The 12,813-nt window shown below is 53.3% G+C and overlaps 1 protein-coding gene and 1 long non-coding RNA gene across 3 annotated transcripts in view; one reads left to right on the top strand and one right to left on the bottom strand.

The window, feature by feature from the left end:
• Necab2 (N-terminal EF-hand calcium binding protein 2) overlaps positions 1-12,813 on the bottom strand; it is a 26,083-nt gene continuing 13,270 nt past the window's right edge. For both annotated transcript variants that reach the window (XM_031341550.1, XM_031341551.1), the window contains 8 exons: positions 9,751-9,887; positions 7,538-7,656; positions 7,327-7,406; positions 4,996-5,049; positions 4,419-4,531; positions 1,804-1,881; positions 874-965; positions 1-515 (listed from right to left, as the gene is read on the bottom strand). In XM_031341550.1, the coding sequence (XP_031197410.1) occupies positions 487-515; positions 874-965; positions 1,804-1,881; positions 4,419-4,531; positions 4,996-5,049; positions 7,327-7,406; positions 7,538-7,656; positions 9,751-9,887 (702 nt within the window). In that variant the 3' untranslated portion in view covers positions 1-486. The remainder of the gene's footprint in view (positions 516-873; positions 966-1,803; positions 1,882-4,418; positions 4,532-4,995; positions 5,050-7,326; positions 7,407-7,537; positions 7,657-9,750; positions 9,888-12,813) is intronic.
• On the top strand, positions 6,164-12,759 carry LOC116070269. Its single transcript, XR_004110333.1, has 2 exons — positions 6,164-7,300; positions 12,294-12,759. It is a non-coding gene; the product is annotated as an uncharacterized LOC116070269 (long non-coding RNA).

The following is a 12,813-nucleotide window of genomic DNA, read 5'->3' as shown; positions in this document are numbered from 1 at the left end:
TGCTGTTCCTAACCAGACTTTATTTGGTGACTGTGGGCCTAGCGCGATGCTGGGGACCTGGGCTCTATCCAAGCCTAGGTTGGGTACTACAGGGTCACAGCTCCTACTAGGTAGTGGGCCATCAAAGAGGATGGAAGTAGAGGAACAGGCCTGTCCATTGGAAGTGAGCCCTGCTGGGCCTCAGCTATTCAGAGTCAGGGACGCCAGAGGCTGGCTGGGGTGAGAAGCTGTTGGTGGAAGGCTGGCCTGGGAAGCCATCCCTACTAACTTTGGCCTTGTCAGCATCGCAGGAGTACTCTGCCAGGTCGAGTGAGGTATGGGGATACCAGGGGGTGGGCCTTCTCCGTGCCACAGCAGGGGGAAGTACGAGTCCTTTGATTAGTATATTGAAAAGACAGCTGTTTACCAAAGTCTCTAGAAAATGGGGATTGCCCTTTACAAGAAGGAGCAGGGGGTGAGAGTAGGGCTTCTTAACAGGGAGGGGGGTCAGTCTCGGCCAGAGGTGCACCAGGCAGCTGTAAGCAGGGGAGAGAGAAATGGTGGTCAGTGATTGAGCTTATGAGGGGATCAAGGCCTCTTCCCTGGAGGCTGGGATGGCTGTGGTAGAGAAGCCTTGGCAGAGCTTTGTGACCCCAGGCTGCTCACTCAGGCCCCATAGGGAGGTCTGTGGTGAGCCCTCGTGTGTAGCCACTGGTGTCCCTGTCTACACAACAAGCCTTGGGTGAGGAGCTTGCATCTAGACCAGGATTCCTGACAGTGGCAAGTGAACAAGAAGTCCCTGTAGGCCTGGGAGGCCCTTCTCTGAGGCTGGTGTTGATTAGAAATCCGGGGCACCCCACCCCCCATGTGTTTTTCTGTCCCTGGCCCCTCTACCTGGCACGGAGATCTGTGAGAGTGCCTCAGGCTGGCTCAGCGTGTCAACCTTGACGTGTCGGAAGGCCTTGCACACAGGGCTCTGCAGGTGCCTGCAAGCCAGGAACACAGATCAGTCCAAGGGTGTGTCTTGGAGGTGGGGATGAGGGGAGCTTTAGGTGTGGGCCCAGGTCTAGTCCTGCTCTGTCTGGGAGAGAGGCTGTGATCTTGTGAGCATCCATCCAGGAAGCCTTTGCCTCTAGCCCGCCCATGGGAACAGGGTTAGACCTCTAGCCCTGACCTTTCCCTTTATGATTAGCTGCAGCAGCAGGGGACAGCACTGCAGCCGTAGGAGAGGAGCCTCTGTGCTCACTCCTCCCCAAAGTACCTGGGTCCTGAGTCTCATGGCCCTGAGTATTCACTGCAGGGAAGAACGGGTGTGTGTGTGTGTGTGTGTGCAGAAGTGACCCCCTCTGTCCTTGTTGTGTGTTAGGTTGTACATGGGAAACTAGAAACATCTGCAGTACTGTGGCTCAACCTGTGGTAGGGAGGTCAGTGAGGTCCCTGGGTTGTGGCTCTCTAAGCCAGCCTTGTGGCCAGCCCCACCATTCAGCAGCTTTACTGTCAGCAAGGCTCCAGGACCCAGCACCTGATGACACAGGCAGGGAAGCTGTAGGGAAACTGAGTCAGTCTTTAGAGCAGAGATTTACATGTACGGTGCCATATGGACAGCCTGGGTCTAGGGTTTCAGTGTCTCAGAACCCCACTGCCTCTGGGTGAAAGACACTAGCTGGCCAGGAAGCTTGCCTGGATGTCTTTGCAACCAGAAGCAGGGCTCTTCGCCGTCTTCACCACCCCCTCTCCTCTGATGGTTCCCAGGGTCAAGAAACAGGAGCCTAGAGGCAGTCAGCCCCACCCCCTGGCATGGAGTAGGGACAGGGTTGCACCAACCTCTTCCACTCCTCCTCTGTCTCCCAGAACTCATAGATGACGAAGGTTAGGCCATCTGCCATCCTCACCGCGGCAACACTGCAGGGAAGTGACAATCATGTGTGTCACAGCCCCTGAGACTCTCTTCCCGATGGTCCTCCACAGGGAAGTGGGAGCTGGAGACCACTATGACTCCAAGCCTCCAGAAGCATCCAGGCCATCTGATTCAGCACCATGGTCCAAACGAGAGCAGGGTTTTTAAAGATGCATTTAAAACACCTAGTTTTGAGGGTTTGGGAGATGATTCAGGCTGCACATGACTGAGACCTAAGTTCGACCCCAAGGATCCATGGGAACAAAAATGGAGATCCTGTCTTGAGAAAACAATATTAGGGCCAGGAAGATGGCTCAGAAGTTAAAAGTGCTGGAAACATTGACTAATAAGCCTGAGTTTGATTCCCAGGACCTACACAGCAGGGGAGAAAAAAACCAACTCCTGGAAGTTGTCTGACGTTGTGCTGGCTAGGTTTTATGTCAGCTTGACATAAACTCGAGTCTTCTGCGAGGAGGGAGCCTCAATTAAGAAAATGCTTCCAGAAGTCTGTATGTAAGCCTGGAAGGCATTTTCTTAATCAGTGATTGATGGGGGAGGGCCCAGCCCACAGTGGGGTATGTCATCCCCAGGCTGGTGGTCCTGGGTTCTATAAGAAAGCAGGCTGAGCAAGCCAGTAAGCAGCACCCTCCCCCCCCCATGGCCTCGACATCAGCCCCTGCCTTCAGGTTCCTGCTCCAACTGCCTTTCACGATGAACAGCGATGTGAAGTGCAAATGAATTCTTTCCTTCTCAAGTTGTTTTTGGTTATGGGATTTTATCACAGCAGCAGCAACCCTAACTAAGACAAACCTCGCAACCTTACCATACTCCAACCCCTGGTACGTACATACATGCAAACACATACAAGCTGGGCACTCATCTCAGGAATAACCCCCGAACTGACCTCTGACCTACACACACACACACACACACACACACACACACACACACACACACACACAGAGGAACGTGTGCATACAAAATACCTGGGTTTTTAAACCAAAGCACAGAGCCTGTGCCTTAGCCCCTTTCCTGTCTTTTGATCATAAGACAACCCCAGGAAGCCCAGACAGGGACTGAGAAGAGGAACCTGAGGCTCAGGGAGGTCCTATCCCAGACCGAATGGACTGCATCCCAGGCATATCTCTTGAGTGACCTGGGATGTCACTCCATCTCAGAGGGTGCTGGGGTAGTGGTGTGATCATGGGGGCTCTGGTGGAATGCCTTGCCCCCACCAGCTCTTCCTGGCCCCTGGATTCCTTTCTTTCCCACATGTGACAGAAGTGCACCTGAGCTCCTTGGGAGAAGGCTATGAGGGAGCCCAACTGCTGCCCTGTCATTGGCTCCTTATGAACCAGCCTAGAGCTCAGGGTTCATGAGTGGATTGGGGGTGCCTGCCAGCCCATGCAGATGCCTGCGCTCTGTTCTCTCTCTAGGCACAGCAAAGGCTACCATGGACAGTTGGCTACCATAAGGGTGTGGCTCCCACAGGATGATGACTGCCAGCCTGGGGACTGCCTTTGCCCAGCTGATGATGGCTTCTCAGGAAGGAACTTCCTTCCAGCAGGAAGGCACAGCAGGGAAGACGTGGGTATGGGGGACACAATAGGAGGAAACCTTATGCATTGGTGTATCCCAGGGTCTCATCCTTCAAGGACTGGGAGGAGGGGCAACAGAACCAGGAAGGCCTAGGTGAGGAAAAAGGGGTGCCCGCAGTACAGAGTGGAGTCCCTCTTCCCTCTCTTCCTCTAAGAATCATCATTTCGGGCTGGAGAGATGGCTCAGTGGTTAAGAGCACTGGTCGCTCTTCCAAAGGTCCCGAGTTCAACTCCCAGCAACCACATGGTGGCTCACAACCATAGTGGGGTCTGATGCCCTCTTCTGGCCTGCAAGTGTCATACAGATAGAGCACTCCTATACATAAAATAAATAATAATCTTTAAAAAGAAAAAGAACCATCATTGCCCCCATCATCAGTCAAACCAGGGGCTCTTCTCCTCTCCTGAGTGTGTGTGGCTTCTTCCTGTAGCCCTGCTATTGCTCGGTCTATCTTCACACAGAAGACAGGACCAACCTGGCTCCTGATGACGCCATTCCAATGCACAGCCTCTGGCACCCCTCCTTAGGCCATTCACCCATTCCTCTGTCCAGTCAAACCACCATTACCCTTTCTTGATATTGGCAATATACAGACCCCTCACTGGTGCCCACAGTCCCCTGCTCTGCCTTGCTGAGCTGCCCAGGGTAGCAACAGTGGTCACACTGGGTGAGTGGAGTGTGAACCAGAATGGCCTCAGCCAACACATCATTCTGTTTAACCCTCCCAACAAACTGCCTGCTTGAAGAAGCCCAGGCCTGGGGGTGAACTTACCCACCACCTCCTACAGCTGGGATGGAGCTGAGCCTCCACTACATCGCCTTTCCTGCCGTATACATCCCCTAGGAAAGGGCTGGCTCTGCCATGTCCTCCCCTGGCAGCCAGAGACCTTGGTGTCTCCCATTTCCTCCACCAAGTCCCCGCAGCAAGCAGCGCTTTACTTACTGGAAGCAGTTCCTTTCTTCAGCGGTGCTCCGGAGGTACTGTCTCAGGGAATCCAAGAACTCACTCAGCTGCTCGGGGCACACAGCCATTTCCTGCCGGACCAGCTGCAGGTGCTGTGAGCCAGAGTGGATGTGAACAAGAGTGCCAGGCCCTTCCCCAGCCACGTGGGCATCGTCCCAATCCTGGCAGCCTACACCTCCAATCCTGGCAGCCTACACCTAGCTTCAGAGAGGTCAAAATAAAATAAACCCACCACACATTTTATTGTTACATGTGAAAATCAGCTAAAGGTGACAGGCCCAAATGGATAAAGTCCCTGTGGGGTCCCCACAAAGAGGGCAGTAAGTAAGAAGGCTGCAGGAAGCCCCAGCAAGAGGCACAGCTGGTGACCAGTAAGCTGCCCTTCTGGCAAATGCACATGGTCTGATGACTGAACAGGCCAGAGACTTGACTCACCATGCCCCTGGGGGCGGGGCGGGGGGTGGGCAGCAGGCATAGAGGGTGGCCAGAGAAATGAAGCTACCACCTCAGAGTACTGAAGGAACAGGTCAAAGGAGGGGCGTGGAGAGGGCCTCACCATGTTGATGCCTTCTTCATCCGAGAGGCGCTGCTGCAGGTCAAACGAGAGGGTCTGGAACAAAACAGCAATGCCTGGGATGCAGGCCATCTCTGGGAAGGCTCCCAAGACCACACTCAGGGTATGGGGTACTGTGCACCCTGAGAGTTACAGCCCCTGCCCCAGTGTGCCAGGGGTTCTGAGATCTCCCAGGCTGAAAGTGGGATTCCCAGGGCAAGACCTAGTGGACAGGCTACTTAGGCTCCCAGGCATAGCGAAGCCTCAGAGGGAACCCTGGAACCGGTGAACCTGGGAAATGGCAGAGAGTTCCTTATGGTCCAGGTCTCTGAAGCACTGGGAGGTTCAGAGACAAAGATGAGCCCCCCCAAAACTTGGCATATATGGCTGGGGCAGGGAAATCTTAGTAACAGGCACTCCGGGGACCCCCAAATCGGGACACTGTTTTTACCATATTTCATAAGAGCCCTGAGACCCCCTAACACGCGTACCTCACTCCTAGCAGTGACCTCGGGTTCCCCATAAACAGGGTGGCCTGCACGCCGCCTCCCACAAAGTCCTGAACCGAAAATTTTCCACTTACATCCTATTTCCCTGCCTCCCCGAGCCAACTGTGCTTCGGGAACGCAGAAGCCATGCCAGCTCTGCGGGTCACCAGTACCTGGCGCCCAAGCACACACTGATAATCAGTCATTACATCAGAGCACAGAACCCCAGGTCCCAAAGGTTCCCCAAAGTGGGCTAAGCAGTAGGGTCTGGGTTTAAACCACGTCTCTTCACTGCCTGAAGAAGTCCATCCTTCTTCCTTCAATGTGGGTCTCCCAACAACCACAGCCCCGGTTCCTATTTTCGCTGCCAACCAACTGGCACGTGCTTAAAGCAAGCAAGAGGCACATCCACTGTTTACAAAAGCAGCGGCAGGTGGGCCGGTGGTTCTCAAACGTTTCATTAAGGGCCTGCCCCTGAATCACATCCCCAGCCTTGACTTCTTGTCCACACATCTCAAGAAAGTGCCCAGTGGACAAGATGTGATTGCAGGTTTAGGTTTGTTTCTGTCACTTAAACAGGCACACGGGCGGCTCCTGGAAGGCTGGGGCCCCATCAGGAACCCTTTGGCCTCTCTACAGTCAGATGGAGAGCCATCAGTGCCCAGATCCGCCCACTGCCCTGCAGACACAGTTGGAAGTGGTGCTTGGCCACATAGGGGCGGAGCCATGATCCGGTTTGAATCGGCTCGAGCTTGTGCTTAGGCCAATCAGAGACCTCGGAGGACCCCGCCCATCTTCAGGACGCCTAGGTGCTCCTGGTTACCAGCAAGCCTCGTTGTTAGGGCGACCGGGGTACTAAAAATAAGCTTCAAAGCGCCTCCCTCCTGGGGCCCCCACTGAGTTGTTATGACAACCGGGCACAAGGTCCCCACCGCGCTGCTCTCACCCGGGGCAGCAGGCTTAAAAGAAGTATGGGAGGGATGACCCTCGCTTCAGCCACAGCCCTGCAGCTGGCAATACATTTCCGGACTGGATTGCCTCTCATCGCATCAGACTGCCTTCCAGTGAGAAGGCCCACGTTTCCCTCTCATGAGTGGCTCAGAATGAACACCCAAGCCCCGCTAAGTACCAGAGCTCATTGCCAAAGAAATACAGAAAAGCCGAAGAAATGTTACCTCAATCTCAGGGCTCTGACACACCTGTCGCTCGGTGTAGGCAGGTGCGTAGGAGTCCTGCGCGCACAAGTCTGGGGAATTTGCTAAAGGATGACTAGCAATGCTAAACAGGGCAATGTGAGATGCTAACCGGGACAGCAGGCTCTAAACTGAGCCACCGGTGCCTTTGGTGAAGAACACTGATCTCCTGGCTGTGTCCCCTGTCACCAGAGCAGGACGTTCAGGTTTAGAGAGAGCAAGCCACGAACTCAAAATCAAACAGCAGACACCCAGCTCCAACAGAGGATCCTCTGAGCCTACTCATCTGCAAGCCCCTTTGAGGTTATCGTGGGTCACATACTGTCCGAACATCTCTGTAAAAGCTGGTTCTGCTCCACACTCCCATATTGTATTAAGTCGTCAGTAGTTTCCTGTTTGGAATCTGTCTTGGACCATCATCCCTGGCTCCCTCTAGCACCTGCCTTTTGCCTCCGGTCTTGGAGCTAGCGTTCTTGGAAACACCCAGAGCACAGGCCCCGGGGGTTACACTTTGTGCCTGCCCTCCCAGTCAGGACTGTAGCCCTAGCCTGGTTCTCTACAACTGGCAACCCACCAGGGCGTCTCAGCTTCCCCGGAAGCTCTAAAGTGGATAAAGCTGGGAGAAAGGTGAGATCGGTATGGGGCGGGCCTACCTTGCTCTCCAGTCTCCCAATCAGCTCTGCCAACCGGCTTATCTGGCCCTCCAGCCCTTCCTCCTTTGTCTCTCCTGTGGCTGTGAAAGAAAGAGACCCCGGTGGTGGGCGGGGCCATCCTGAGGGGGGCAGAGCCCCAGCCCCCAGTCTAGGTCCCAGTGCAGATTACTCGGATCCCCTTGGAGGGCAGTGCCCACTGATGCTTTCTCACCCACAGGCAGGCTCTTCACTGGCTCCGGGGCCACAAGCTTGTGGTTGGGGATGTAGGGAGGAGTGGGGCCTCCGTAGCGGCTCTCGTTCACGGCATGGCTCGGTTTGCAGTGGTCCTGTCTGCATGGAGGAGAAACATGGCATTGATTGACCGTGTCCTGTAATGTGCCTGGACCTGCCCTATGGGTCCCATGTCTGCGGGATGGGCAGAGGGGCCTTCATTTTCTCAGAGGAGGAAAAACCATCCACGAGGCAGATGACTTGACCAAGGCCATGTGGTTAGCTGCGGCCTAGCTCCATGCCAGACTCTAGAGCCCAGGCCCCTGTGCCCCATAGGCTCATTTCCATGGCCGAGGTATAGCTGGATCAGGCATCTATCTGGCAGACCTCATAGCTCATAGCTTCCAGCCAGAACAGGCTGAGGAGACACCATGTGTCTTCCTCCCTTTCCATCTCCGTAGAGGCCACTGGGCTGGGGACGGAAGACCTGGTTTTGTGTCAGTGAGATCCCCACCATCAAACAATGCGGCAAGAAAAAAAAATGGGGCCTGGCCTGAACCAGACTCAATCTCTCTTGCCCAAGTATCCTTTCTCCATGCACACGACTCAACAGGCATGCTGCGCCCCTAGCACAGTGACTGGCACCCAGCAGGGTCTCCAAGACTGCAGGGTGAGCAGCCAGCTCCTTATGCATGAAGGGGGCCTTGCAAAACTAAGACTTACCAGTCAACAGGGTGTGTAGCTGACACCCCCACACCCCGCCTCTGAACCCTCTAGTACATTTTAAAATCTGTCTCCCGTGACCCTTGAAAACTTAACAAGTCTTTCAGCTCTCTCAGTGAGACAAGGCTAGTGGAGGCTTTGAGCTGTCAATCACAGAATCTGTATAAACCAGCAACAAATGCAGTGTCCCTCAGACCATGGAAGGGTTGCGTGGGAGGCCCCTTAAGCATCAGGGGCTGCATAAAAGCTTTTCCTGGAACACAGCACCCTTGGGGGTTGTTCTAGGGCGGTGACACAGGGTAGCCCCGGGGAACTCAAGGCCTGGAGCCAAAAGTGTTGATATGTGGGCCAGCGTGAGGTGTCTGTGGGCGTGGAACAGATTTCCCATCAAGACACACCACCCACTCCTTCCACTGACACCCCAGGGTTATCTCCTCCTAATGGGGACAGGCGAGTGGAACCACGGATGTAGCCAGGCAGCGTAGGAAGGCAACCAGGAAAATTGCCCAAGGCTGCTATCTGTCTGCAGCAGGAGATAAAGGGTGAGTTTGATGAAGATGATAATAATAAATCAATAAAGGGAAAGCTGTCTGTCCCCAGAACAGTGGCTGTTGACACTGGGGACTCGGGATTACAAGGCTGCCCACATATGCAGAGTCATTAACTGTACTTCCAGGTGCTGAGAGCACACATATTTGGCAACGGTGTCATTAAGAGTCCCCTTACAACCCTATGGGATGGAGTTCCTCACTGTAACTCTCTGCCAGGCACACGGAAGTTATACACAGAGAAAGCCAAGGCCATGGGTACAGGCTTCCTGGCAACTGCCCACCTGTGTGTGGGTCCCATTTCTCCTGTACTGCTCTGAGCAGACAGGAGTATGCTCAGCTAGCTGTAGGTAGCATGGGGAGGGGGGCTCAGCCCCTTCTTAGCTAGAAAGACTGAAGTGTCCCAGTCCAGACACCAGGCACACAGCAACCATCATGTCCATGAGAAACGTCTGGGTGCTTGCCAGCATACCTGGAGACCAAAAGAGCAACATCCTGAACTCCATCCCTCTCCAGAGTCTCCTTCAGTATTAGTTTGGTCTCGCCCTGCCTTCAGTAGCTCCCTCAGCCTCCCCAGATCTCCAGGTAACAAGGGAGCTCTTAGAGACCCACAGGGTTCCTGGCAAGAAGACACAGATCCCATTTCCCAAACTGGTTTCCAGTGTTCAGAAGGAACCCAGGCAGCAGGGCATTGTTGTGTGAACAAGAACTATGGTAAGATCTGCAAGTCTCAGAAGTGTACATCTCATACCAGACATTCTCCTAAGCACATCCTGTCCTCCATAAGCCTAGTGACTCGGGTGCTAGGTCCCAAGCTTGTCCTGAGATTGCAGTAGGAGAAACTGGGGAGCACACAGAGAGATGCAGGAACTTGTGCACCCAGATCTGAGGGGCACAAAGAGTCAGGCTGCTGTGAGTACCCCAATCTGTCCCATGGACACACCGGATCTGGCTGGTCTGTTCTTCGATGGCTTCCACAGCGCTTTCCACAGAGCTGAGCAGCGACTGGATCTGATTGGCTGTCTCCTTCAGAAGGAAGCGGGTCACAAACTGGTCCACATTGCTGCCACCTTCATACACCTGGGAGCATCAGGAGAGAACCCAGATGTGAGTTGGCTCAGGGGCTAGGCACACCTTGGGCTAATGGCACCCCCTTTGCATGGTGGGGCCCTGTATTTTCTCCTGTATCCTGGAAGCTGCAAGATATACCAAGCAAGGTCCCCACCTCCAGAGGCCAAAGGTGGACCTCCAGTTTCACTTGGATCACCTCTGCAAGCCCAGAGAGCCGTAGTACTATCTTCCATCTTACCACTTGGTGACCAGAGAGGATACTGGGCACAGTGTCCATCACAGGGCAAACAGTAAACTGCAGCTGCACTGTGACAGTGATAATAATGGTGACAGCGGTGTTGGTGACCTATGATGGTGAGGACAGCAATGGAGATGCTGGTGATGCTGGTGATGCTGGTGATTCTGGTGATGGTGGTGATGTTGGTGATCGTGAAGATGGCAATGGTGATGCTGGTGATGGTGATAATGATGATGGTGATGATGTTAATAAATGGTGATGCTAGTGATGGTAGTGGTGGTGATGATGGTAAGGGAGATGGTAATGACGCCATCAATCATAGATGGTGGTGTGTTGGTTGCTGCAGTAGGCAGAAAGCACTAGGAGAGATAGCCTCTGCTCCCTTCTTTCGTCTACAAGAAAAATTCTTTATGCCCCTGAGTCTTCATGCTGCTATTCAGACAACTAACTGAAGAGAATTATGTTGGCCAAAAGACTAAAATGACTCCCCAGGAAACCTCCCAAAGTCTGTGCTCAGGAGTAGGGGACAAAGCAGAGAGGTGGGCAGGCGCACATGGTGAGGAGCAAGCTCTGGAGAGAGGAGGGCGAGCGAGCGAGGGGTTCTCCTGCAGGCTCTGGCATTTGGTGCATGGCAGAGCCTCTCCTGGCAACACCACAACTCACGTCCCTTGTTTCGATCCCTGCCTCTGCAGAAGGTTGCAGAGAAGGTGGGAGAAGCTTGACTTCTTAGCGTCCACGGAGTGCAGAGGTAACCAGCACTGGGCAGAGGTGCCGAACCTCAACAGCGGAGACTTCCCACTCTGGAGCTGCCCCTCCCTCTGCACACTGGAATGCTGCCCAGTCCCTGGCAAAGCAGGGAAAAGCAAGGCTCTCAAGGAAAGCAAATTAAACTATCCATCATTCTGACTGGGAATTAATTAGCAATAATTACACATTGGGAAACATGCAGGGAGACAGAGAGCCTGAGGAACAAGGCTTGGGGGCGGCACAGCAAGGGTACACAAAGGTGGACACTCTGTCCCAAGGCCTAGCTCTGGGCCACTGTGGGCACACCCTGATGGAGAAGACATCATAGCCAGAGGTACAAGCATCCTAGCTGTCTTTCTAACAACTGGGCCACCCATGGCCTAGAGGGCAATGGACTTCAACAACTGAATACTTCCAAATGAGCTTGGTGACAGAACACAGTAAAAGCCACCACCACCAACAACAACAACAACAAAATCCTAAACCCACAGGAGAAAGGCAGGCTCTGGGCAGGACAAGAGTTGGAAGTATGTTCACAACAATCCAACAAGGGCCTGACAAGGCAGTCAGCTAAATGCAATAAATGTGGGGAGCTGATGGAGACATTACCCTTTTCTCCTCTGCCAAGAGTCAAGAGAACTCCTCAGTGGAAGGGTCGGGAGGGCTGGTCTGCATAGCCTGTGGCAAAGCCATTTTCAGGAGCCACCCAGAGCCCTGTAGAACACTCAGATTTGCCGGATGGTTCTACAGCCAGCCACTGAGAATCTCCCCTACTGCTCATGTTTGAGCCACAGGGAAATATCTCCTACGAGGTGAGCGGTGGCTTCAGAGGTAAAGAAGGAAACCTGTTAGCCACTAACAGTTCACTTAGACCTGTTTATTTACATGTGTGCACATATGTGTGTGTGCATGTGTGTGCGTGTGCCATGATGCATGTATGTCGGTCAGAGGACACCTTGTGGAAATTGTTCTCTCCCTTCACCATGTGGATCCTGGGGATTGAACTCCAGTCCTTAGGTTTGGCAGTAAGCTCTGTGACTGGCTGAGCCATCTCGATGACCAGATTAAATCAATAAAATACTGAGATTCTATCTTCCCATCTCGCAATTCCCAAAGTGAACAGGAAATTTTTTAATGGCCTAAGAATAGGATTTAGGATGTTTCTAGGGATGTTTCGTGTGTGTGTGTGTGTGTGTGTGTGTGTGTGTGTGTGTGTCTGTATGCATGCGCACACTTGTGTGTTTGTGTTTTGAGACAGGGTCTCACTGTGTAGGCCAGGCTAGCCTGCTCTTGCTATGCAGACCATGCTGGCCAGGAACTCACCTGCCTCTGTCACCCAAATGCTGAGAGTAAATGTGTATGTCACCACGTCCAGCTTCAGAAGCCACTAAATAAGCTAAAAATGAAGATTTTTTTTTTTATCTTCTAAGCCATAATCAATGAAGCAGAGCAGACCATCAAAAAGAAGAGAGTGAAAGAGGTGAAGAAAGACTGGAGCTGAGGAAAAACAAGAGCCATCAGTGGAGACGGAACATTCATTATGAAGAAAGGCATCCACGGTCCCCCGGGTGCAGGCACCATTCTGGAACTGATTAAACAAGAGGCAGCCGGGGTGTACCCGCACCCCGCCCCCCCAGAGCAGCAAAAGCTTTGCAAAGAGAAGCCGGAGCAGAAGGTTCTGCAATCACACTCAATCAGGCCGACGGGGCCAGCTGCAATACCGCCAGGATGACAGAGCTTAAATGAGAAAACGCGGCAAGAGATAAGGAGTCCTAGGACTCCGAGTGCGGCCAGGCTGTTATTACATCCTTTGGGGCTGGAGCGGAGGCTGTTGTGAGACTCCCTAACCTTGGGGACAGGGACCCAGCTGTCATATAAAGCAGGCCAGCTGAGTATCAAGAGGTTTTGACTCTTTATATTCTTTTTGTTTTTTTTTTTTTGTTTTGTTTT

This window comes from Mastomys coucha, unplaced genomic scaffold (genome assembly GCF_008632895.1).
Source record: "Mastomys coucha isolate ucsf_1 unplaced genomic scaffold, UCSF_Mcou_1 pScaffold22, whole genome shotgun sequence".
Classification (NCBI taxonomy): Eukaryota; Metazoa; Chordata; class Mammalia; order Rodentia; family Muridae; genus Mastomys; species Mastomys coucha.
Note: the sequence above shows the minus strand (reverse complement) of the source record. Positions and strands in the feature narration are given on the sequence as shown.